Source organism: Micropterus salmoides, unplaced genomic scaffold (genome assembly GCF_014851395.1).
Source record: "Micropterus salmoides isolate LMB-PRFRI ecotype aquatic unplaced genomic scaffold, ASM1485139v1 Ms_hic_scaffold_9, whole genome shotgun sequence".
NCBI classification, from domain to species: Eukaryota; Metazoa; Chordata; class Actinopteri; order Centrarchiformes; family Centrarchidae; genus Micropterus; species Micropterus salmoides.
In genome coordinates, this window is record NW_024044681.1 from 11,567,709 (window position 1) to 11,593,966 (window position 26,258).

General features: G+C 39.9%; 1 protein-coding gene across 6 annotated transcripts; it reads left to right on the forward strand.

Annotated features, from left to right (window-relative positions):
- Positions 1-564: 564 nt before the first annotated feature.
- emsy (EMSY transcriptional repressor, BRCA2 interacting) lies at positions 565-24,725 on the forward strand. Of its 6 annotated transcripts, none has more exons than XM_038708090.1 (21): positions 565-791; positions 2,623-2,731; positions 3,600-3,699; positions 3,806-3,880; positions 4,988-5,163; positions 5,241-5,393; positions 6,423-6,682; positions 7,666-7,906; positions 9,357-9,575; positions 10,041-10,190; positions 10,476-10,649; positions 10,759-10,895; positions 11,460-11,498; positions 12,012-12,185; positions 16,230-16,434; positions 16,596-16,763; positions 18,624-18,779; positions 19,157-19,317; positions 20,732-21,301; positions 21,846-22,250; positions 23,615-24,725. In XM_038708090.1, the coding sequence occupies exons 1-21, from the start codon at positions 789-791 to the stop codon at positions 23,795-23,797; spliced, it is 3,858 nt and encodes a 1,285-aa protein (XP_038564018.1). In that variant the 5' UTR covers positions 565-788; the 3' UTR covers positions 23,798-24,725. The 6 variants fall into 6 exon arrangements, with proteins under 6 accessions (XP_038564018.1, XP_038564022.1, XP_038564019.1 ...); XM_038708094.1 differs by having other exon boundaries at positions 23,627-24,725; XM_038708091.1 differs by having other exon boundaries at positions 21,849-22,250.
- Positions 24,726-26,258: the final 1,533 nt, after the last annotated feature.

The window sequence follows — 26,258 nt, forward strand, 5'->3', positions numbered from 1 at the left end:
AAAGAGTTCTCTGGTGCTAACAAAGATATCAAGACAAAAGCTGTTTGTAAGTGCTTTTGTGTGACTGACTGTCCTCTGCTGACTCTTTTTGCAAATATTGACCCTTAATGAGACTACCTAATAAAATAAAGAATATAGTCAAGATTCAGGTTTGCAGAATGTATGCAGAAAGCAACACACAAATGTAAAGTGCAGTACAAGATGGACAGACTTCTGACACAGAAGAAAATAAAAACAGGGGATGCTCACATTTACACTGCTTAAATTACATTGCACAGATTCTGAAGAGGACATCAACCAGCACAGGGTGTGAAGTTTTTTGAATGGGACAGGGTTATTTGTTTGACTGTAAACTGATTTAGAAGCTATTGTGGGTTGACCGAATGAGCAATGATCCATTGTTCTTTTGTATTAGCTCAGTTTTTGATATAGATATTTGTTATTTTTGTTTCTATTACTTATTTTACGCATTGTTTGTGATTTTTATGCGCGACTTGACTATGGATCTACCTGTAGGTGGCAGCACCGCGCCTGCAGAGAAGAAGATGCTCTTGGAGTCCTATATCAAACGAAGAAGAAGATCCACGGACAGACAAGCCGCAGCTAGTTAGCAGAAAACATAAACACCAGTACATTCTCGAGGAGATCGGGTTATTTTTGCAGTTGAGCGTTTGTTTAATATGCCACAATTTATTGCAGAAAAAGTACACGATGAGGTAGTTTAGCTAAAACTCTTATGGTCAACCATGTTTGTTTGGATCTCGGGATTACCAAGGCCCTGCTAACGGATGGTAAGACTTGTTTTGGCTCGTAGAGGAATAACAGTTAGCTAGCTTACTAGCTAAACCAGCATCCATCGCAAAGGTTTTCAATAACGTTAAGCTTTAAGGATGTTCAGCCAAGATCTTGCGTCTTGCTCTAAACATTTTGCGAATGTATGTTAACGTTATTGCAATATTATTATTATTATTTTTGCATTGCCGTGGTGTATAGTGGTGCAATTTAATGAAACTGCAACGTTACGTGTCTGTTTCCCGTTGTAGTGACAGAATTTGACCCAGAAAATATAACAAATAAGTGTTTCTTTGCTTGTCCTCAGATGTCGGACACTGGTAATAACTAACGCATAGGTTGGTGATTATGAGGGCGTTATGCTACTTTCGGCATATGAATTAGTCTCTTCGCAGCATTTGAATTTAATATAAACTCCACTTTTGTGTGGTTGGCCTTGTACGCCCACAATGTTTTGTTATTACTAAGATGGCCAGTGGCTGGCAGCACTGGTCAGTGTCAGCAGTTATAAAGACTGTATTATAATATATGAGAGCCTGGTGTATATTCTGTAAATGCGAACAGACGTGGTTCCTACCTTAGCTCCCTTATTCATTTAATTTAGTTAGTTAAAATTAAACTGCTGGATTTGTAAATGGAGTTTGGCATCATCTCTTTAAAGTGTACATCTAATGACATTATTTTTCTTATTGTTAACCTATTCCCAGTAAAGTCCAAAACCAACACTGAATTGATTGAAGTTTTGTGTCTGTGTAGCTTAAGCCTGATATAGCTTCCTCCTCTGTGCTCCTTTTTTGTCCAGAAACTATAAATGAAACATCAGCCACACTTTGGGAAACATTTACCTTCATTACATTGAGGCTGACCACTGTAGTTTATTTAAAGTCAATCCTACATACACATTTCATAGACTTTCTGTAAGCATCCCTTCAACATCTAAAAGCCAAAATCCTTTGGACAAAATTGTATCAAATGGTGGTCTGTGGTCTAATTCGTGTCAGTTTAGAGGTTGATGTGAAAATGTTTGTGAACCACTGTACTTTAGCATTAAATATTTATTAATATCATGTTGAAAATAATCCTACAGGCATTGTAGGGAAGTCACTGATAGATGACCTAACACAATGTCAACTCTGTTTGACAATTCAAATGTAAACAGTGATGTAATCCCGCAGTAGTATGTCTTGAAAACAAGAATTGTTTGCACCACTCCTATGCTCTTTGCTTCCTACACATTACATCTCAACAAGGTACCTTTAGTCTTTTAATCTGTGTTTTGCATAAAAGCTGCATGTTTGTTCTGCTGTGTTGCTAATTAGCAGTGTAATTACTCAGAGCAGCAGAGCAGAGAGAAACACCTCTATTATAGGGAATATTTCATTCAATTACACTCAAGTACACTTAATTAAAACACATCAAGGGACCAACTGTAGAAAACCAAACAAGCTCACAATGGGTTTACTCCACTCAACATGAATAAATATAAATAAATATGAAAGATAATTATCTTGTTCAGCTAAAGTTAATAGCTCAAAAGTATTTAGTGTGTGTATTATATAACTGTACCATACTGACGTTTTGATACCGTTTATTACAGTAAAAACAATAAAACAAAACAAGCAAAAAGTAAACACATTAAATAAACTTCCACTATTCTTACTTCACACTGTGGACCTCATGTCACCTCACGTGATCAGAATGAATGACCTTCCGCTGTTGTCTCTCGCCCTTGTTAAAGCTCTTTGAAATAGAACGGCGCCTGTGAGGAACCTCAGGAAACAATATTGTTTATATTGTCTTAATGTGCATTGTTGTTTACTCTCCACTCAGCCAATGATTCAGCTGGAGAAACCAGTGCTTACTGGTACCATGCCTGTGGTATGGCCTACCATCCTCGACCTGGGCAGGGATGAGTGCAAAAGAATTCTCCGTAAACTGGGTGAGGACATGCAGTTTAAAATAAATATTGGAGTACTGTCACTGCATTGAGTATTTTCACACACTTCGTTTATGCAACTTACACTCAACAAAACTATAAACGCAACACTTTTGTTTTTGCCCCCATTCATCATGTGCTGAACTCAAAGATCTAAGACTTTCTCTATGTACACAAAAGGCCTATTTCTCTCAAATATTGTTCACAAATCTGTCAAAATCCGGAAACCAGTCAGTATCTGGTGTGACCTCCATTTGACTCACGCAATGCAACACATCTCCTTCGCATAGAGTTGATCAAGTTGTTGATTGTGGCCTGTGGAACGTTGGTCCACTCCTCGAAGTTGCAGTCAGATCGAGACCCCGATGAGGACAACGAGCATGCAGATGAGATTCCCTGAGACGATTCCTGACAGTTTGCGCAGAAATTCTTTGGTTATGCAAACCGATTGTTGCAGCAGCTGGGCAGGTGTGGTTACACGTGGTCTACGGTTGTGAGGCTGGTTGAACGTACTGGCAAATTCTCTGAAATGCCTTTTGGAGACAGCTTATGGTAGAGAAATGAACATTCAGTTCAAGGGCAACAACTCTGGTGGACATTCCTGCAGACAGCATCCCAATTACACGCTCCCTTAAAACTTGCGACATCTGTGGCATTGTGCTGTGTGATGGAACTGTACATGTACGAGTGGCCTTTTATTGTGGCCAGTTTGCAGAAAGCAAAACAAGAACTGGAAGTCTTGGATATCAGTTGTTTAAAAAAAAAAGAGATCATCAGGAAAGGATTGTTGAACTTTTAGATTTCACGCACCACTGGATGAACGAGATGCTGCATTGTTACCTGATGTTTGATGTGTGCTTCTGTTTCCCAGAGCTGGAGGCTTATGCTGGGGTTATCAGTGCCTTGCGAGCCCAAGGCGACCTGACGAAGGACAAGAAGGATCTCTTAGGAGAACTCACAAAAATTCTTGGGTAATTAGTTCTTACATATTCAAAAACTAGATGATTTAGAGAAACAGTTTCTCCAATTTTTTCATGCAAACTTTGCTTTATTTTTAATGTATCCTCACTATCCCAGGATCTCAACTGAGCGCCATCGTGCAGAGGTCCGCAGGGCTGTCAATGATGAACGCCTCACCACCATTGCGTATCAGTAAGTGTATAACTGTCCCGGCCATGTAGGAGTGTCATTTGTCACGTGAAGCATTTTAACAGTATGTGACAGAACATAGCATTTTTAATAAGCAGATTAATCTGTCAATTTTATGTGGCTGCTGAAAACTAATTTCTATAGCTTAGCCCTTTTATAAAGACCCTTTAGTTTTGTTTTAGTTTGTCTATCTATCATGCATATGCATATGTGTGTGTGTGTGTGTGTGTGTGTGTGTGTGTGTGTGTGTGTGTGTGTGTGTGTGTGTGTGTGTGTGTGTGTGTGTGTGTGTTAATGTAAACTTTTAATAAACCCAACTGTGTGTTTTAAAAAAGTGCATAAATAAAACTATTATTATTTATTAATGTACTCACTTCCTAGCATGTTGATTTTTAGCAACAATGAGCAAATAAAGTGCTCCAAGAGTGGCATCCTCATCAAATAAGATTTTTCATCAGTTTGGATGTAAAGGCATGTCTGACCATGCAGGCTTGAAACAACTATCTGAACTGTTCAGTAATGACAGGAAGGGTCACATGAATAATGAAACTTTAAGAACAATAAACAGCAGATACTGTAATTGAATACTGATTTATGTAACGTGTATGTGAGTGTAGGAACATCTATTTTGTGTTTGTCCGTCCTGGGACAGCGATCCCTCCATTGTTTCTCTTCCTGAGGTTTCTAAATCTTTTTTTCCCCTGTTGAGAGCGAGGACAGATGGTGTTGTATGCTGTACAGACCGTAAAGCCCCTTGAGGCACATTTGTGAAATTAGGCTGTATAATTGAAAATGACCTGACTATGGAAATTAATGGAAACAAGAGAGAGACAGTTAAACGTAATGCAATGATTTGTAGAAATTGGTCAAAAACATGATAAAACACTGGTATATTATTTTAATAGATTTATCTTTTTTTGTGGATTTTATTTATTGTCAATTTGTGTCCCTGTTTGTCCTTCAAACTTAGTAGGCTAGTTCTGCTTTACCAAATGTGAGGTCGTTTCCCATAAACTGTACCAACTACTGGACTGGGAATTAGTAGTTTAAAAAAAAAAAAAAAACAACAACAACGTCCGAGTAATGAACGGTGCATGGCATCTTTTTCAGCATGTCTGGTCCTAACAGCTCGTCTGAATGGTCCATTGAAGGACGCCGGCTTGTTCCCTTGATGCCGAGGCTGGTCCCTCAGACAGCCTTCACTGTGACTGCTAATGCTGTGGCCAGTGCCACAGCCAATCAGAATGCCTCCCTTCTGTTACCAGCTGAAACGGGAAACAAAGAAGGTGGGCCTGCATCACTTCATTTGACCAACGATTTCCTGATTAAACGTTGAATGACATATTTAATTTCCCTCCTGCAGTGGTTGTATGTTACTCCTACACAAGCACCACCTGCACCTCCACCAGTGCTACAGCAACCAGCGGCACCATAGGAGCGGTTAAATCACCTCGACCACCCAGTCCTACATCCAACGTAGTGGTGCTGCCCAGCGGGAGCACTGTCTATGTGAAAAGTGAGTCATCAAATCAATTTAAATTTTGGTCATTTATCACTTTTAGATGACAATGATAGAAGGAATCCAGGAAACGTGAGCCAGACATGCTAGTTGTGGAAAGGGAAATAAAACAGTATTAGCTGAAAGAGTTACATAATATAGATTAGGGCTGGGCAATAAAACAATACTGATAATTATTGCCAAAAAACATTCTCAAACAATAAACATTTGATTTGAATCACAAACAAATTAGCACTTGTTTTTTCTATTAAGATATTCATTTTGTTGAGGAAAATGGACTGGAAAAAAAGATTTTACTTAATTTTACTCATTCATATTTGTTGAAAAAAAGATTTAGTCATAATTAGGTTGAATGTTCAACCTCAGATATGTTAAGTGATCCACTGTTTGGCATCAAGTGTTTATTCTGACCAATTAACCATCTGGTTTCTGCAACCTACACTCAGGTGCAAAAATCAGCCTTTAAACTTGTAAGAAATAATGATTTGACATTTATCGTGATGATGATCGGTATTGAATTATATAGATTTTTTTTTTCATCGTGATTTTTGGCCATATCGAACAGCCCTACTGTAAATACACCATCAAAAACATATTAAGTGTCGTTTGACCAGACACTGCATTTCAATATGGAGTTGGTCCGCGGGCGCTGTACAGTGGCTGCCCACTTAACCTTTAAATGCAATTCATTGTGCTGGACAATTATTTAACAAACAGAACTGAAGCTGCAACAATTAAATGATGACTTGATTGCCAGAAAAGATATCATTTCAAGCAAAATACCAAACATGTAGCGTTTCCATCTTTTCAAATATGCTGCTTTTCCATGTCTTATATTATAGTTAATTGAACATCTTCTTGCTGACATGATCTTTGGGCTCTGGGAATTTATGATGGATGTTTTCCCTATTTTCTAAAGTTTTATGACCAAACAATTAATTGATTAGTCGAGAAAATTATCTGCAGCAGTAGAACTACTGTCATCACTACGATATCCTGAGTTTCAGTCGTCCATTTCCCACAAAGGTGTGAGCTGCTCCGATGAGGACGAGAAGCCTCGCAAGCGACGGCGGACCAACTCGTCCAGCTCGTCGCCGGTGATGCTGAAGGAGGTTACCAAGGTGTCCCCGCAGGTATCCAAGAGCATCACGGTGCCTGTGAGTGGAAGCCCCAAGATGAGCAACATCATGCAGAGCATCGCCAACTCGCTGCCGCCACACCTGTCCCCCGTCAAGATCACCTTCACCAAGCCCACCATCCAGACCACAAGCACCGCAACACAGAAGGCGAGTGATCATGCTCTTATCTTAACACATCTCTCTACACTGTACTTTAAATTAGGGCGGGGCACATTAACGCATTATTATCGTATCAACCCATTAATTAATTAACGCTGACAATTATTTTATCCCACTTTAACCCACTCGTTTTAAAAAAAATTAGGCCTGCTATTATTTCGAAAGTACCTTGCTCACTGGCTCTGAATACACATACAGTCAAACTATGGGTCACAGGCGGGGTGGGATGTTTATCAGTCTGCAAATCAGCCACCCAAGCAAGCAGCGGAGGGAGGCTTCGGCAGACTACGCTGGATGCAGCGTGTGGGAGAAGTAAGAGTTGAGAGTAACCATGGCAACGGCTTCTGTGTTAAAATTATAGGCTACATAACTTTACCTGATAGCCCTTGACTTTAACCTTCGTTAGAGTCCTTCATCTAGTTTTGTGGGGATGCTGTGCCATGCAAATTTCCTCCTGTTGATGTCCTGATAACTATTAGTCAACAGTAATAGATTCTGGAAACTCACAAACAGCGAGGATCAGTCCCTCTTCCAATGATTTGTGCTGCGCCTTGTGTACAAAAAGTTCAAGACAGTTCAACTTCGGCAGCTGGCGGGCGTGTGTGTGAGGCGAGCACTAAACCTCACTTTACTGAACTTGCTACTGAAGAAAGACTGTTCATGCTGCTCCCTTATAAAAGAAAAATGTTTCTGCTGACAGCTGTTCAGAAAATGTTTAAGTTGAGATTTACAAGAAATATTTTATGGTTACTGTGTAAAGGGAATACTGATGGTAAAAAGCACATTATTTGTTTAAAGTGTTTGCAAACCACATGCTATTGCACTTTTGTGTATATAGCAGTACATTTAAAAGTACGCAATACACTACTTTAGAATTCATTATTCAATTTTACGCATAACAGTGTGATTAATTGCGATTAAAAATTTTAATCATTGCCCAGCACTACTTTAAATGTCTCATCTTCATACAGGTGATCATCGTGACAACTTCTCCCAGCTCCAACTTTGTGCCCAACATCCTGTCCAAGTCTCACGCTCACAACAGTGCCTCCCTGTCCAAGCTGAGCGCCACCTCCATGCTGAGCACGTCCACACAGAAACAGACGGTGGTCTTCCCAACCAGCTCCAGCCCCTCCACAAACCCCAACACCGTCGCAGTCACCACAGTGGTCTCCTCTACTCCTTCAGTGGTCATGTCAACTGTCGCATCATGTAAGTCTTCGTCTGCACCATCGTACGTAACGTAACGTAAGAATCTCACATATGGAACTTCCACCAGCAGTATGTCATAGCTTCTTAAATTAATAATTGTTGTGTCTATGTATAAGTCTATTTATACATACAGCAGATGCAGAGCAAAATTAGCATTTATTTTAAGTTGTGGAATGAATTTAAAACACAATAATCCCCCTCCTTTTAGCTCTGTTTTTGGCCTCCACCAAATCCTGAGGGGGAAATATCTGACTTTAAAAAAAAAACAACTTTTTCTTGCATAGAAACAGTACAAAACACAATAACAGAACCCCGGGCAGCCAGACAGTGCATATAATATTACACAGTTAAGTAGACAGAAAAGGTGAAAATGACAGTAAAAATTATAATAATAATGACAAAATAATGAAAAATAACTGAAAATGCAGACTTATATTGACCATAAAATTAAATGTTAAATAGTCATGTGACATATCTGGCTATTTAGCTACAAAATGCTCCTCCATGTTTACGAACAAATCGCTAACTTTGTCTATTCGCTGTTTGGTGCTGGGGAGACATACAGAGCTGGAAACGCTGCCTGCTGTAGTTGAAAGCTTTGGTTACAAAACAAAACAATGTAATGATCTAAAAAATGTTAAAAAGCTCTATCACATTTTCATTTCATCCACTGTTAAAATAATGTTGATAATGCAGCTTTAAGATCATATTTTGTGTAAAACTGCCAGCATGTCAGGGATAAACAGCCTGTTTGGGTAGTAGTTCAGAAGACTTGCCTGCTAAATCTGACAAATGTCCCACACAGTAAAGCTGTGTCGAAGCTTGCAGTCTTTTTAGAGATGATCTTGTTTGCGTGCTGTGCTAAGGTCTTTTGTGTGTGTGAATGAGGTACGGATTTATTCATGTTAAAATTCATAATGCAGTTAAAAGGGCTGATCCAGTTATCGGTTAATCTGCCAATCATTCTCTTAATAAATTGGGTAATCATTTTGTGTGAAAAATGTTTTTTAAAAAAAACTAGAGAGTTCCAAGTAATGTCTGTTGTTGGTCTGACAAAAAAGCTATTTTGAAGCTTTTTTGTCAGACCAACAGTCAAAAATCCAAAGTGATTTGATAAAAAGCAGCAAATTATGGAGACTGGAACCATTAAAATTTCTGGCATTTTAAGTGTCTAATCATTTCAGCTACTGTTCAGAGTACTAATGGTACTTTTTGTATTGACTGTGTGACATATCCTAGTTTGTGACATCTACTTAAAATGTGTTGTTTTATCCTAAACCATCACTCAGTTAAATCCAAACAAAACAACATGTAAAAAATAATCTCAATAACGCTGTTTTGAAGAAAAGGTAGCTTAACAGTAGACATGAGGGAAGTTGTTTGGAGTTTAGACTCATCAGACACCACTCTGACACCATCAGAGTTTCACCCTCAGTGTCCACTGTTCTAGGTGCTGCTTCAGCCGGAGTGAAGGTGGCTTCAGCCAGACTTCCTTCACCTAAGACCCTGATGGGGTCACCTGCTCAGATCCTGGCCCAGTTCCCCAAACAGCAGTCGCCCAAACAGCTCCAGCAGAGTTCACCTTTAGGAGCTTCAAGTATCAGCCAGACCCAGACCTCCTCCAGCTCACCTGGGGCAAAGCCCACCATTCAGATCAAACAAGAGTCTGGTAAGCCTACATTATCTTTATCTCTGTCTTTCTCTGTTTGTTTGTTTCGAACTTAATCTCATTCTTTACATTTATTAATCATTTTCGTCCATCTTTCTGTCTGTATCTCTGTCTTTGTTCTATCTCCTGTTTGTTGTTCTTTCTCTTCCACTGTTTGTTTTATTTCTAACTTTATCTCATTTTTAATTTTGTGTCTTTTTCTTTATCTTTATCATGTCTGTCTGTTATGTTTGTCTGTCTTTATAGTTTTCTGTCTTTCTTAATCAATTTCTTTGTTATAAGTTTCTCTCTTTCCTTTTCCCTTTCTTTGTTTTTTTAATTTCATTTTAATGAAAAATCTGTTCTGTTTTATATTTCTAATTTCAAAAATATTTTTTTAACTGAATTTGTGATATTTGCTAATTTGTGAGTGGATTATTAAGTTGTTAATTATAATTTTTTTCAAATTGAAATGACCATGCACAGGGGTCAAGATAATCACTCAGCAGGTTCAGCCCAGCAAAATCCTGCCCAAGCCTTCATCTGTTGCGTTGTCCAGCAGCAGCTCGTCACCCATTATGGTTGTCAGTAGCAATGGAGCCATCATGACCACCAAACTGGTCACTCAGCCCACAGGTGATCTAAAATACATGGCAGCTTTTACACCCTGTAAAGTCAAATCAAATCCAGTAAAAAAAACATAATCATGTCACTGTGAGATCCTTTAAGTTAATCCTAAACTGTTTTATTCACATAATTAAATCAGACAACAATGCGGAAAAATCTTAAGCATTTAATGCCAACTTTTTGTACTTGATTCAGTCCTTGATGTCATAGACACATTTGAGAACTCAGCAAAGTAAGTGAGGTTCAATAACCAGGCCTAGTTATTGAATAGTAACACTATATTTTTATATGCAGCTTCCCAGGCCACCTATACAAGACCCACTGTTGGCCCTAGCATCGGCGCTAGAATAACAGCCTCCAGCGGTGGGACCACCTACGTCAAGACCACCAGCGGCAGCATCATCACAGTGGTGCCCAAGTCTCTGGCCACTCTGGGTGGGAAGATCATCAGCAGCAACATCGTCTCTGGTGAGTCAGGGACCGAATACATCCGTTATTTCTGTGATTTTACATAATCTATGCAGTTGTGATCAAATCCGTTATAGTTTGATGAAACATTGTCCTTCCTCTGCTTCAGGTACGACGACTAAGATCACCACCATCCCCATGACCTCCAAGCCAAATGTCATTGTGGTTCAGAAAACCACAGGAAAAGGAGCGACCATCCAAGGACTGCCTGGCAAGAATGTGGTCACGACACTTTTAAATGCCGGGGTCAGTCAAACACCACTCTTTGATTTTCAAGCACTGTGGTCGAGGTGATTCATTGGTTGTCAGTAATCCCAGCTAAAGACAGCCAGAACATTAATCTCAAATGTTTTTGTTAGAATATGTTTGAATATTAATTGGCGACTATTCTGATAATCAGATCTTTTAAGTAAAAGCAAAAATGGGCAATTTTTCACTTGTTCCAGCTTCTAAAATGTGAATATTTTCTAGTCTTTTTTTACTCTTCTGTGATATTACTATCTTTGTGTTTTGGACTGTTGGTTGGACAAAATAAGACAACGCCACAATGGGCTCTGGGAACTTTACAGACCATTTGATTAATTGAAAAATATTCAGTAGACTAATATTAAGAATTGCTGTAAATAAATTGTTTTTTGATTGTTATTATTATATATTACTATTATTATATTCTGATAGCATCAATGTTTTTGTAGAAAAATTTTACATTTTTTGTAAAAAAAGATTGGTGCAGTTTGTGTGTTGATTTCAGCCCATTTGTCTCACTGTTGTGATGTTTGTGACACTGTCTTTTTTTGATACAACCACTAGGTGTCGCCAAAGTTAGAAATCTTCAAATCCTACATAAAGGTCCTTTTAAATATTTTATTATATTACATTTTCTGAATTCAGGGCCTTTAAAATGTGTTAAATACAATAAAATGTTGCACTTGTGTTTTTAAAGGAATAGTTTTGACATTATGGGTAATATTCTTACTTCTTTTCTGGTGGAGAGTTAGATGTTCTGATTGAAATATGAAGCTACAGCCAGCTTAGCTTAGCTTAGCTTAGCGCAAAGACTAGAAACGAGGAAACAGCTAGCCTGGCTCTGTCAAAATGTAGAAACTTTGCTTTGAATTAGGTTTCTTATGTCTTAAAATGATTTAGCTATCCAGCTATTTTTAACGCAGTACAGCGTCTAAAGAGAAATTGACTTTTTTGCAAAGGCATACAGTTTTTTATACTTTAAATTGAAATTGTATATAAATTGTAATGGCCATAAAGACTCAAAGTATTTCAAGTTGACAGTATCCTCTCTACATTACTGGGGTTTTCTCCCGGGCTGCTGTTCGTAGTTAGACAGTAAACTGTGTGTCTCCTCAGGGTGAGAAAGGCCTACAGGCTGTTCAGGGGACCAAACCAGCGATCATCACTGCCTCCAGACCCATTACCAAAATGATCGTCACACAGCCCAAAGGCATGAGCTCTGGATCCCAGTCCACCACCACCAAGATCATCCCAACCAAGATCGTCTACGGCCAGCAGGGCAAGACACAAGTGAGACATGTTCTCCTCCAGCTAATCAAATGTTTCTCCACATTTCTTCTTTCTTTTGTTCTCTTAATTTATAAAAACAATCCCTGCCTATGTCTAATTACAGTGTTAATCGAACAATCTACAGCTTTGAAATACTCCATTTACCACTGAGGGGCGCCATAGTTGTACATTTTCACTCAAAGTGGTGTTAAGGCTTGAAATTCAAATGTCATCATTAGATCCTGGTTAATCACAGGCCAATGACGTTATATGACTATACCAACTTCAAGTGGGTGTTCATATGACCTACTGACTGACATCAAGTCACCACAAGGGTAAAAATGTATGCCTGTGAATTTCTGCTGTATGCGTCATTACAGATGAGCAGTTTTACATGTAGGAAAATTGCCAAATAGGGCAAAAGTTTCTTTCTCTGAAAATGAGAACAAGTTGCTCATTTTAGTTTTCTCAAGAAGGAGACTTGAGCTGTGTCTCAATTCTGATACTTCCGGTAGTGCACTAACATGTCATAACTACGTACTTACTTGCATAGTGTGTGAATTTTGACAGGGTAGTGTCTCAAATCAAATCAAGCCAGAAATGACCATTGCAACACCACATCTTCTTTTTGTCTTCTTCATCGTCATCGTCTTTGTCATGGAATAACCAGGCGGATCATTATTGGCAACATTTGAGCGCGATTGTCACCCATCAAAATATTTGCCCGCTTGTTTGCTCACTTGACTTCAATTCGGTTTTATTAAACATTAATAAAAACATTTACAACTTTTACAATTGCAACCTCTGCAGCTTCCTCTGCTGTCTTTTTCACAACAGTGGAGCGGAAAAGGGACTTTACATTATGTAACCTGTTGTCGTTGTAACTAGTCATTTATATGACTATTTGTAAATAATAAAATCACATTTATTCACAAGATACATACATTGCAAAAGAATAGAAATAGAAGTTATGTAACGATATCAGTTTGGTTTATATATTAATATTTTTAATATATATATGAAATATTTTATTTCAGTAAGTGTCCACAGTAGTAGTGGTTATCCGAGGTGTTTACGCTCCCAGGGCATCGCACGGAGGAAGTGACGTCTGCGTTATTGATGTTTCAGGGTGTTCCGAATGGAAGAAGTTTGTCGAGGGAAGTTCCCTTAACTCGTACATACTGTTTATGCACACTGTGGATTGTAACGCAGCTTGTGTTGGTGGTCCCTTCCCTTTCCACTGTGCAGCCAAGATGGCGGCCAATGAGGGTGAGAAGTGTCCAACCCAGCCTGTTCGCCCTGCTGCCATCTGGGAAGAGAGAGAGAAGTTTCTGCTGCCGCACCACCAGACTGCAGAGCAGCTTTTCCCCCAAAACTTTTAAACTTCAATTCATCCTCAGCACAGCGCCACTGAATATAGATTATTTCTGTGTTCCATTTTATGTATTGTCTGCTACGTTGCAGAAGGGAGTCACAAACTAAGTTTCACTTTACAAACTGTTGTAATGTGAAAAATAAACCTACCTTGTGCCTTTCCCAGCGTTTCACACTAAACCTTTTGACTGTCATAAGTACATCATCCAGGTACTCATAGCGTACTGCATTTTGCCATACTTCTCAGTGTGACCTCGGTTATGAACTCAAAGTAGCAGTGGAAGGGCACGAATTGAGACAGCATTGTTCTCTTCTATGAGTTATGCATTCGGTCATTAACCTTATGACACTGGATATTTCTGTAGAAGTTGGATCTAGTAATTTAAAACACTCATACATCAGTGAAAACAGAAGAGGAAAATCCCCTCTGGCACTGACCTTTCCTCTTCCTCCATTTACTTCCCCTACTTTAAGGGGAGAAATGAGTGTCAAACTGTGAAAAAACTAAATGTAGTCAATGAGCTGGCAGAGTGACGGCAACCTAAGTTGCAGCTCTTTCACGTCAAACAGCGTCAAACAGCTGCAACAGGATCATGTTTTGGACGCATGATCTTGAACCTGCATTTGTTGATTTTGTTTTTGACCGCTTGCTGAGCAAGCTGTTAACACAACTTTGTCATAGTATCACCTTATAAAGTTCATATAATGATATTGTTAGCAAACAGTTACCTATTTATAAATGCAGCAGACACAGAACAACATTAGCATTCATATGGAGTCATGTCTCGGGCCCTCTCTCTGCTGTTTTCACTTGGGGAGTACAGTAAGTTTTAATGAGAGTGGTGAGACTGAACCAAGACAGTAAAACCAATGAAAGAGGCTAAAAAGCTCCGTAGAGCTGAGGGGATCTGATTAAACTAAACTGAAAGTGTATTTTGTTAGATTTGTTATTTGTATTCCACGGTCTCAGTCAGATGTTGTAGATGTTGTGTCAGATGTTGTATAATGGGCCTGTAAAATGAAAACCAGCAACCACTGAAGGTGCTTTTCAGTTCCTGGGGATTTTTAATGTCTGTTTTTAAAAACCTTAACAAGACAGGATTGGTTCTCTAGAATTTTATATTTTTCTGACAATTAACAAGAATTTTAAAGTTTATCTAGTGATTTTAAAAAGAAACGCCCACTGAAAAGTGATAACTAAAATGCTATTTAACCAATCTTCCCCAATATTTCTCTCTAAATCTTTTTGGGGGAATTTGAATTTAATGCACAGGTGTCCTAATATATTCTGAGGGGGTGAATTCCATCGTGCTAGTTTCAAGGGGTTTTCTTGCCGCTATAGTACCTTCAAACACTTGGAAGCAGTGATTGGATGTAGGAAGATCGTATCTATAAACATGTCTGTTCACTTTATGGTAGTCAGAATCTGCATCTTATTGGGAAAAAAATAATAAATCACTATGGCAAGATTCTGCTGACTTCGTCATGTCCATTCACAAACCATGTTGTAGTTTCACTATCAAACTCATCTATCAAACTCTAAAAATAGCCTGATTTCTATTTCTGTTTTTAGTCATCAAAGGGGAAATTGAGGTCAGCAAGTCAGGCAGCTATGCATAGTATCCATATACTGTACTATATTCAACACCCACAGTGATGAGCGGCTGTACAGTAAGCCACAAACTAGATCTGCTGAAACAATCACCTCACATATTTTATCTCAGTTTAGGTACCAGCGTTATAAACACTTTCCACTTACGAAAATGGCATCTGTTTATAAAACTTATTTCCCAGCTGCTGTAATATTAAAACAGTGACTGAAAGCTGAAAAATATTTTATGACCTGCTTAATTAACAAAACAGTCGGAAATATGCCGTATTTGTCGACTTTCATGAATAAGAAGCCTATATTAATAATATCCCCAGACGGCAGAGTTTGCATGATTATATTGACTACTTTATAAAAGTGATTTCCAACCCGGGCTATTTATAACCCAGGGGTACTTCTCTAGTCGTTGAGGGTTTAAATAAATAAATGAAATGGAATGGATAAATGGTTGATACTTTAACATGCATAACTTCTGCCACTCCAAACGGTGGTAGTATGTAGTGGCGGACTTAGGCTGTCTGAGGGAAAGGGGCGAATAACACAAAAAGGGCACCAGCTACATGTGGTGAAGCAACATGGTGCAGAACGACGCACGTTGGCCTGTATTTGTGTGAAATTCATGGCTTTCGAGCGTCGACCAAAGCGAGCATAGACTATCAGTATTCTCGAGCACCAGCGGAAACGATACCTCCACAAAGCGTAACTTAGGCAATAGATAATCATAAAGTTCTCTGGGCCCCCTTTGGGATTTTGGGCCTGGCAGGCACATGCCCGGTAGGCCCATGCTGTAATCCATCCCTGCAGAGAGCCCTTCATCATGTTTTTTGCACATGGGGGCACCTTGAGGGCACTGCATCACATCTTTCCTATTGAAAGAGTGCCAGTTACAACACTGCATCATGTTTTCTTGCTGGGCCTTGTTTCATTTATGGAAGGGCACTTTTGCCACGTTGTTTTAAAATAAAATAGCTACTTTAGATCAGATCAAAAGGAAAGTGATGGTTGGTGCGGATGAACGGGTAACTTCAGTTAATAATGTTGTGAACCGCTGCTTTACAGAACACTGTGTGTGTGTTCCTTTGGTTTCCTTCCAGGTTCTCATCAAGCCTAAGCCAGTCTTCCAGACAGCCGTGGTGAGCGAACAAACCAGGCAGCTGGTTACTGAGACGCTGCAACAGGTGACCCGCTCAGCAGACACCGGGCAGGGTCAGACCTCAGGCCAGGACGGATCCTCAAAGGACGATTCTAGCAGTTTAGCCGGGGAGACCTCCCATGGCAGCGCTCAAGGTATACTTGCCTTTTTCCATGCCGTAGAGACAAGATAAGGTCAGATAAATCAGCTGTTACTACTCTGTTTTTTGCCTGTATTAGAACATTAGGCAAGAGCTTAGTATGAAAATACACCCGGGAAAATTGATGAATAAAAATTTGTTCCCGTCTTTCCTCAGAACCTCAGCCTGTAGTGCATGTCGTGTCCTCCAGAGAGCAGGATTGGACAGAGCAGGAAGTCTCTGTGGAATCCACCCCGACTATTATCTATCAGGAGGTGTCTGGCGGGGAATCCCAGTCCGCCACTTCCACCATCAAAGCCCTGCTGGAGCTGCAACAGACAACAGGTGAGCCTTTATGTCACTGAATGGCTCCAGGCTTAAGCTGGGGGAGGGGGGAAGTGGGGCCTTTATCGCCTGTACACAACATCTTCCCTGCGTGCCTTTTGTCCCCCACTCTTTGCTCTGACCAATATATAGCACAACAAATTTAAACTTTCATCGAAAGCATACAATCAATCAAAAGTGAACGGCCTTTCAGGAGCTGATAATGAAAAAAGTCTAGCGACCACCAGTAATTATGTTTTTTGCCTGAGGCTTTCCTTTCACAATAAGCTCATAGGGCTAAAAACCTGTAGAACTGGGTTGATGAGTAGACGAGCAGAGAGAAACTATTTTTAGGCTGATCACCTTGTGATTCCTATTTGCCAATACAGTACAAATATAGCACAGTTAAAGTAAAAGAACATCAAAACGTGGATGAACCTAAATTTCCTCAACCTAAATGGAGACAAGACAGAGATCATAGTGTTTGGACACCCTGAACTGCTTGACGTAGATTCTCTCTGCCCTTTAACTTCAAACAGCCGCTCAACCGTGAGGAGTCTTGGTGTTGTATTGGATAGTGTGTTTAAATTTGATAAACAGATATCCGCCACTGTTAGATCCTGCTTTTTTCAGTTGAGAGCTATAGCCAAAGATCTCCTAAAGATTTGGATTGGGTGATAAATGCCTTCATAACTTCTTGCCTTGATTATTGCAACTCCTTAAATGTGGTCATCGATTCGGCGCCTGCAGTTAGTCCAAAATGCTGCTGCCCGCCTCCTGACAGGAAAGAAGAAAAGGGACCACATCACACCTGTGTTGCTACATTGCTGTAGCTGCCCATAACCTGTGGAACAACCTGCCAGTCCATACCAGAACCGCCCCAACTCTCGAACGTTTTAAATCATTGTTAAAAACACATCTCTTTTCTTTGTCATTTCCTTCGAGTTAAGTCTGTTGTTATTCCTGCCAATTTTAATATCACTATATATCGTATACTGTATAGTATAATGTTTTATTGCTGTACTTTTACTGTGTGAGTAGTGTCTTGTTGTTGTATTTAACCTGTGAAGCACCTTGGCCAACCTTGGTTGTTTTAACTGTGCTATATAAATAATATTGATAATATTGATGGCCTATTTACCTCAACTGAAAAAAGTCTATAAATAATAATGTATTACATTTATATAGTGCGTTATCTTAGATACTTAAACCACTTCAGAGAAGTTTATAATTCTTGTATTAAATTTTAGTTCTGTTTGAAGATCTGCTGCTGTTTTAATTTGCTTTTGATGCAAACTTAACACTAACGTCAAAGAACTTATATGAGAGGATGATGTGATAAAAGGACAGAGAGTTGTTGGATTAAACACATCAGGTGAGATATATTTCTGCGTGGAGCATAGCTAAGTTATCTAGCTAGCAGCAACCAAGCAATGAACGTTAGCTAGCTTTACCGCGTTAACACGTTGGTGATGTATATTGTGTGAGACGAGAGATGTAGTTCATTGAACGGTTTTCACACTAAACGGCAACGAAACTGCGGCTTTCATATTTTTTCCGAAATAAGGTCCCATGTGACTTAGGCTCTCTATTGGCGTTTATTGCTGTTGTGAAACTTAACACTTCCTGCACAGATGTTTCACATTAAAAGCCTTCCAGTAGCTTAAGCTAATTCTGTCCTTTCTCCTGGTTGGCTTTTAATGTGAAACATATGCAGGAAGTGTTGAGTTTCATTAGTAGAAGCTTAACACCAAACAAAAGAACAGCAAATTGGAAACAATTAGAATTAATTTCTGAATGTGGGCTGTTTAAAAAAAAAAGATAATGAATGATTGATCTGAATTGATACATAATGATAAATATGAGTGTTTCCCCTCCCAGTGAAGGAGAAGGGAGAGTCCAAACCCAGACAACACACCATCGACCTGAGTCAGATGGCCGTGCCCATCCAGCTGGCCCAGGAGAAGAAGCCCAGCCCAGAGTCCCCCAGGCCCTCCACCTCAGAGGCTGAACCCAGCACAGATTATGTCACAGCAGGTACGCCTCTCTTGCCTGCTTCATGACATACTATCAAGAAATATCAGTAATGGAAAAAGACCTTAAGTGATGGAAGATATTTTACTTCAGTAAACATTGAGTAGCATTACCAGTCTAAAAATACTCTGTTACAAGTAAAAGCCGCTTAACCTAAAATGATATAAGTAAAAATTGTATTTGAGTATCGTACTTGAATAAATAGTACTTAGATTCATTCCTCCACTGAAGTTTTGGTTGGCAGCTCATCATTTCAGTGGAATTCTCATGAAATTAAAGCTGTGTTATGTGTCTGTGTGGGTGTGTCTGTGTGGGTGGGGGTGTGTTCAGCCTTTGCATACATTTTAATATGCTCATCATGGCTGTGATTCCCCTGCCAGGTAAAGCAAGTAGAGTGGGAGCGTCCTCCGAGGGTGATGACGTGGTCATGTCCTCCGGTCAGCAGCTGGGGAAACCCTACAAAATTGGCAGCCAGGTCACCGTGGTAACCAAACCGGTCGCTGTCTCCTCTGTGTCCGCAGCTTCACACGTCAGCCACCTGGTGAGGACACTTAAGATCAGGACTGTAGTCTGATACTCTTGTATGTACAGAAACTAAAGTCTGCCCTTTTTTGTATATTCTGCTTTTATAAATGGAAGTTTTAAGACCGATGCCAGTAAGTAACCAAATACAGTAGATGGTGTATATCTATTATTCTGAGTATCTCAGGACTAAATATAATAAATATACTCCACATCCATTTCTTTTTTTAAATTTGTTATATCTGTTCAAAATACTTGTCATTTTAACAGTAACGGCAAATATAAGATTCAAGCTTAACTGGCCACTTCTCCCAAATAAAAAAAAAACTCACTTATCAATGGTGATTTTTAACCATACAAATAGTTTTGAGATTTCCACTTCCACCCAGATGCAAAGAAGGTAAGTAGGATTTTGCTTGTGGTGGTCACGACCTTGTAAAGTCTAAAGTTGTGGAGTTTCAATGAGCCGTGTACAGATAATTCAGTGGATCACCCGGAAAATAAGTGCAATTTGGGTGAAATGAACCTTTTAAAAAAAGCATAATTTGGGTGAAATTACCCAAAAGATAATTTGGTAATACACTTTATATAAATGTGATGAAGGTTGTTTTCTTTTCTCATACCTCATCGTCTGATACCATAATTTGTATTATTAATAACTTTCGTTCAAGTTCCAAACAATCTAATTCAGTGGAATTACTAGACAGAAACATACAGTAGTCATGTATGTAGTATGTAATACACTAAATAACAATAACATCTCTATTGTCAAGACTCATGTAATACATAAACATTAATGGCTAATTTGTAGTCTATTTAATAAAGGCAGTGGTGGGCTAAAGATTGTGACCGGGAGGTCGCCGGTTCAATTCCCGGACCAACAGGATAAATCTGGGTGTGGAAAGTGAACAAGCGGTGCTTGTCCTCCCTCATTTTCCAACACTGAAGTGCCCTTGAGCAAGGCTCTAAACCCCAGCTATGACCAGCAGGTCAGACTTTGGTTGTACCAGGCAGCTTCCAGGTGTGAATGTGTAACTGTGCACATGTGATCCTTCCTGCAAAAGAGCAGTTTCCTCTCAGTGAAGTTCCCCTGACTAAATAAAGGTTAAAAAATAGTTTCATTCAGGTTTTTGTGATAGATTTGTACAATAAATAAATAAAACTTTTTCTTATTTTAATGTTATTGTTAAATGAAGTCTTTTTTTTTTTTATCATTTACATTTTAGAGTTAAATTTAAAATGAAAAAATCACAAGATCGTGACTCATCAAGTCATTCTGGCCCTTAAGAACTAGAAATGGCCCCAAGCATTTTAAGCTTAGGAGCCAGTGGCCCCCAAGTCCTCATGTACATGTCATGTAATATTCCTGCCTCTGCGGTGTCACAGTCTTCTTGATAAAATCCCTCAGTAGTCTTCTTTGTGACTGTGTTCAGCCCTCGGACAGCCATGGTAAAACTGAGACCGTGTTAGAGGCAGGCGAGATGGAAGGCGACACCTTGGACCCCCAGACAGGCTTGTTTTACCGCTGCAGCCAACCAGCTACAGATCCTGTGAAGCAAACCTCTGCAGGCTCTCAGCCGCCTCCCTTGAGCCAGGCAGAGGCAGAGCACAGCCGGCACAGCTCCCCCGCCACTCAGCCAACGCCGCCGCCGCCGCCACAACTGCAGAGCAAACCTCACATCAGCCAGCCTTCCTCTTCCTCCACTACCTTCCCATCCACTCCTCCTCTGACTAAGAAACTCCCAAAGTTACGAGAGCAGTTTCTGCCCAAACCCCAGGCCTTAACCCAGAGCCCCAAGGACAGACCTCTGGCTGCACCAGCACAAGCCGTGGCAAAGGTCACGAGCCCGCTTACACCAACTAAGCCCCTGTTGACGCCGCAGCTCCCGAAGCTTCAGCAAGCACCCACATCGCACCACAGGCCCCTGCACACGCCCATGTCGCATCCTCCTCCACTGCAGGCACACCACCCTGTCAGCACTGAAAAGACTCCCTCCAGCCAGGTGAGTGGTTTTACACCAAACACTGCAGGACTGCCAGGAGGAAGAAGTAAACCACCTGGGCCATTTGTTTTGTTTTGATTTTGCCACAGAATAGAGACCTTAAGTCACACTTTCAGGTGCTGTATAGAATTTCTGTTTTTTTTTTTGTTTGTTTTTTGAGGCGACTAGGTCATGTGAAGGTGCTAGGGTTTTTCCAACCTTCTGTTGAATTCAATAAAAACATTTGTCATGTTTACCCAAAACAGGCCGCCAACTGATAAGCAGCAAGACATTGAATTATTAACCCCCGGCTGCAGCTGCTGCTCTTGTCTGTTTTGTCTCACCTCATTGTGTTTTGACAGTTTGGCAAAATACAAAAGACATAATTTTCATCCTCACTAACATGTGAAGTATATTTGTGATTGCTTTTGACATTTGGCTCAACAGTTCTAAAAAATATCTGTTCCAGCATTAGTATTTCGCCTCGGAGCTGTTTGCCTGAACAGACTGGCTATGACGATGTCTTATTTTGTTTTTTTCCTCCTTTCAAACATCTTCACCACAGCAGCCAATCATCACACAGAGCGCCACTGTCACCAAGATCACCTTTGGCAGCCCCCACCATTCATCGCCGGTATTCAGCAGTGCCGAGGCCACCGCCAAACTGATCCCCGAGTCCAGCTCCGGCCCGTCGGGGGACAAGCCCACGGTGTCAGACATCCTGAAGATCTCCATGATGGAGGCGGAGATCGATCCGAGCACAGAGCCCATGGTGGTGGATTCTTCCAGCGACTGCGGCCCTCTGGGGAAAGCTCTGGAGGTCCAAGCTATGTCAGGCACGCTGGACTCAGGCCAGTTCATCAGCAGCTCTGGGACCTCGATGCATCATTCCCACACTAAGCCCCAGCAGTTCAGCTGCATGCAGGGCCTCACAGCACAGAGGAGCAAAGAAGATTTGGAGGTCATTGAGGTAAAATAATTATATATATATATACAGTAAATATAACAGATCACAGAGCCGAAGGTTCAGTCCGAAATACGGGTTTGTCAAAGTGTTTTTCACATATTGACATCTTTATCAAAACATATTAATAACTTAATGATCATATGATGGTATCTTGCAGAGACCTCAGTCAGCTCTAATATAGAGGGCAAAAGATGGTTATGTTTCCAAAATAAAAGCATAAAACTAGTCACTAGTCAGTGTTTTTAAATGTAGTGCCTCTTAATATAATTATAACACTGACATTTTATCTATATTAACTGTCACTTTAAATGTTAACTAAACCGTTCATTTTCAGCGAAATTACAAAAAAGTATTTGTCACCAATACTGTGAACACTGCAGTGATTCCCATGCATTTATTTATTAGTGGCGGCCTACCACAATATCAACGCTGACCGCCACACATTGATTTATTTATTTTTTTAACTATTTAAAATAGGTAAAGTCGTAGTTGACCCATTTCGTAGAAGAAATATCCACCATTATGCCGCATTCGCTCATTCACATGTATGCGACATAATCCCACAACCATGTGTGCTTTCACATGGTGATCCAGCTTTCTGGAACCAGCGTCATAGAAAAACACGCTTACATGTAATACAACACTGGCTTGCCAACTGCGGTAACAACTCAGAGGCGGATCAAATCAGACTCCCCTTTCCGGGTCTGTACCTCTTTATACAGTGCAGCGAGCCGGCATATTAGCGCAGCACTTCTGGAAAATAAGGCAGTCTGAAAGCGCCCATTTACAGCAGACTTGTCTGTCCTCTTTGTGCTCGATCTGAATCAAAACATGATCAGGTGCTGAATCAATGCAAACTACAGTTAAGGCTGGGTGATTAAAAAAAAAAAAGTAAAAATAATTGATAATTGAGGACAGCAAATTTACACTGTTATACAAGCTGTTCACTCACTACTTTACATTGTAGCAAAGTGTCATTTCTACAGTGTCACATGAAAAGATATAATCAAATATTTTGAGTACTCACTTTTGTGAGATACTGTATATTAAGTCTATATTTACATTAAGTTTAGATTATGTAGAAGATGGAGATGAGGATAGAAATCCTGGTGAAATGTCTTTTCCTCCTGCTTGTTCCAGTCTATTGGCTGATTTGAATAAAAAGATCGATACTACTCTCATTTACACCCCTCACATTTTTGTAAATGAAATATTTACAAAAATGTGAGCGGTGTACTCACTTTTGTGAGATACTATATATTGTGAGATGTCAATACTGACAAAATATCACAAATAAATAAGATAACATTTTATTACCTTACTGGAAATTTAACTGACAGAAACCCAAATGTGACTAACGCATGCAGGTGATTCCTCAGTACTCCATCCTGCCGGACTCCAGTCAGTCCAACGTGGTGGTGGAGCCCAGCGGCTTCCTGGAGATCACCAACTACACCAGCCAGCAGCTGGAGGAGGACAGTCCCATGGAGCAGGAAGTGGACAGCAGCAACGACGAGGCCACGGCAGCCAGTCCCCCCGACCAACCATAGACACTCCATGTGGGTAAAGACGCTGAGGGGAGCAGATTTGAACAAGCAGACTAATGCTTTGTTTGTGGCCTCAGAACCAGCAGACAAAGACAACATTTTTTTTACTGTGCAGGAGCAACATTTTTTTAGTTTTTGTGTAAATACTAGTTTGTTCATACTAGGGATTTTGTCCTCCCAGCGACTAACGGCGCATATGTTTTTTATTGCTAGTGAGGAGAGGTGAACGTAAAGTGTGGGAGTGAGGTGAAAGGATTAGTTATAGTGTAGACCCAGACAGTTGGAAAAAAAGACTCTCCAGACACACAGGGACTTTGTTAACATTAATATTAACATTGTTTCTTGCAGGACTTTGCAAGACAGTTACACATTTGTGAAATTGATTATTTGGATTTTTTGGCACCGTGCCAGAAACATGCAGCCGTGTCACACTGCAGGCCTTTATGTTGCTTGTACAGAGTTTCAAGTACTAGTTACGCAACAGTTGCTTTGGGTTGTCACATTTTGTACAAAATAACTCTCCTATTGATGGACGTCTTCTTTTGATGACCTGATGGTTTTACCACCAGATGAAAAGTATTTTCTTTGACTGAAGTGCAACTTTGTAACAGTAAAAACTCTTAAAATGCTTATTTTAAGTTTTCAGAAGAGACAACAAAACTGGACCAGACTGAATTTCAGCGTGAAACAAAGCAGAACCAGAAAGTCTAACATATGTGTTGCTCTTGATTGTAACTGATTTAATGTTTAAAAAGTACCCTTTTTTTGCTAAGATATAAAGTTTGAAAGGTTGCTGTGAGAGTTTCACTAAGTATGCATTTTCTTTTTGCATAGTGTGTTTTAAACTATGCATTTCTTTTATACCTTTTCAAACTAGATAACTAGTTGAGAAAAAACATTTTAATCTGCAAAATAAATCAGCTGAGTAGAATGTGTTTGTTCATACAGTTTATTGGTTGCAGAAACATTTTGGATGTAGAAAGACAAAATGAGGGAGTCACTGTGTAAACTTCTGTTAACATTGTCTTTACATACCGACAGCAGTCAGTAAATGAAATGCTCTGAAATAATCCGGTATCTGTGAGCGTCGTAGGTCTATTATAAGGTCAGTCCGAATGCAAAGACTGGTTTCTGGTGACCTTGCCTACCCCAGCTTTAAGTGGGTACAACAAGGAAGTTATAGTAAAAACTAATTTCTACTGAAATTCCTTTTTAAGAGGCACTTCCTACAATACAACGACTCACTTCGACACTGAAACTTCAGAAGCTTCCCTTCGTAGTGAGGCTTGTGTAAGCTCAAAGTGCGTCACAGATCTAGCATGACTGTACTTGAACCATCCTGCAGTATAGATTTCATACAGGTCAGCTATTATTTAGTGCTATTTTTTAATCCTGGTGCAAATAGTTTGACTTTTTAAGAAACCTACAAATTCGTAATGTTATTCAAGCCACTCTTATCAATTATTGATTATGTATATGACTGGGATTTTAATGCTTGACAGTATAACTTCACCTAAGTGACAATTTAACAGAAGTCGTTGCTGTTGACTACTCTTGAACTTCAACATATTTAGATTTTTAGTAGGCCTACACATAGATCAGGTTTTATAGAGTGCTATGAGCCATTTTTGGTTATACCTACTTACACTTGGCCTGAAATCACTTCAGGCGGCCAAAAAAAAAGTTTCTGGAATTTATGGTGGCTCCTACTGGCAAATATAAAAACATATTTATTGCATTATAAAGATCATTTGAGCCAAGTTTTATGTTTATTGGACACTGTGCCTTGGTGTTAGATGTTTTTCTGTTGGCTCTGCACACTTGTAAAAGCCTTAATGCACACTCTGGTAGAGTCCAGCTTTTCCTCCTCATGTTGAAAGTGATCCACTGGGCTCCTGGGGGCTCATATCCAGCCTGCAGAGTCTGATTGGTTGGCCCCAACCTGAAGACATGTGGCTCTGTTTAGGAGCATGCTGACACCCTCCTCCCCTGCTTGGATAATGCTGCCCAAGTCCCACAGGGTAACACAGTTTACCCTGCTCTGCTGACTCACCTGACTGCGAAAACAACTACAAGAAACAAGATTCGGTCCTTGTTTTCAATGTGGAATTTCTCAAATATTCACTGGATTACATAGACATTTAAGCATAATAACTTCTGATCTTTTGTCTAGTGCCACCAAATGCAGGTTGAAGTTTCCCCCAGCTAAGAAATATGGGGTTCATGCACTCTGATCGACCTCGTTCCATATTCCATGCCTCGACCATGCCAATCCTTAAATATCTGCCTTTTGTCCTTCCCCCGCTCCAACTGCAAAACAAAAGGTGGTCCTGCCATTGCTGTTTTTGCCCGAAACCTTTGGAATCACCTTCCCCAAGATATCAGATTTGCAGAATATTTGGTCTGCTTTAAGCAGCTTCTAAAATCCCATCTCTATAGGCAAGCCTTTTTTATAGATCTCCTT

Coding starts and splice junctions, on each gene's coding strand:
- emsy (XM_038708090.1), top strand. Junction 3,881..4,987: donor CTCACCACCATTGCGTATCA/GTAAGTGTATAA, acceptor CATCTTTTTCAG/CATGTCTGGTCCTAACAGCT. Junction 6,683..7,665: donor CAAGCACCGCAACACAGAAG/GCGAGTGATCAT, acceptor ATCTTCATACAG/GTGATCATCGTGACAACTTC.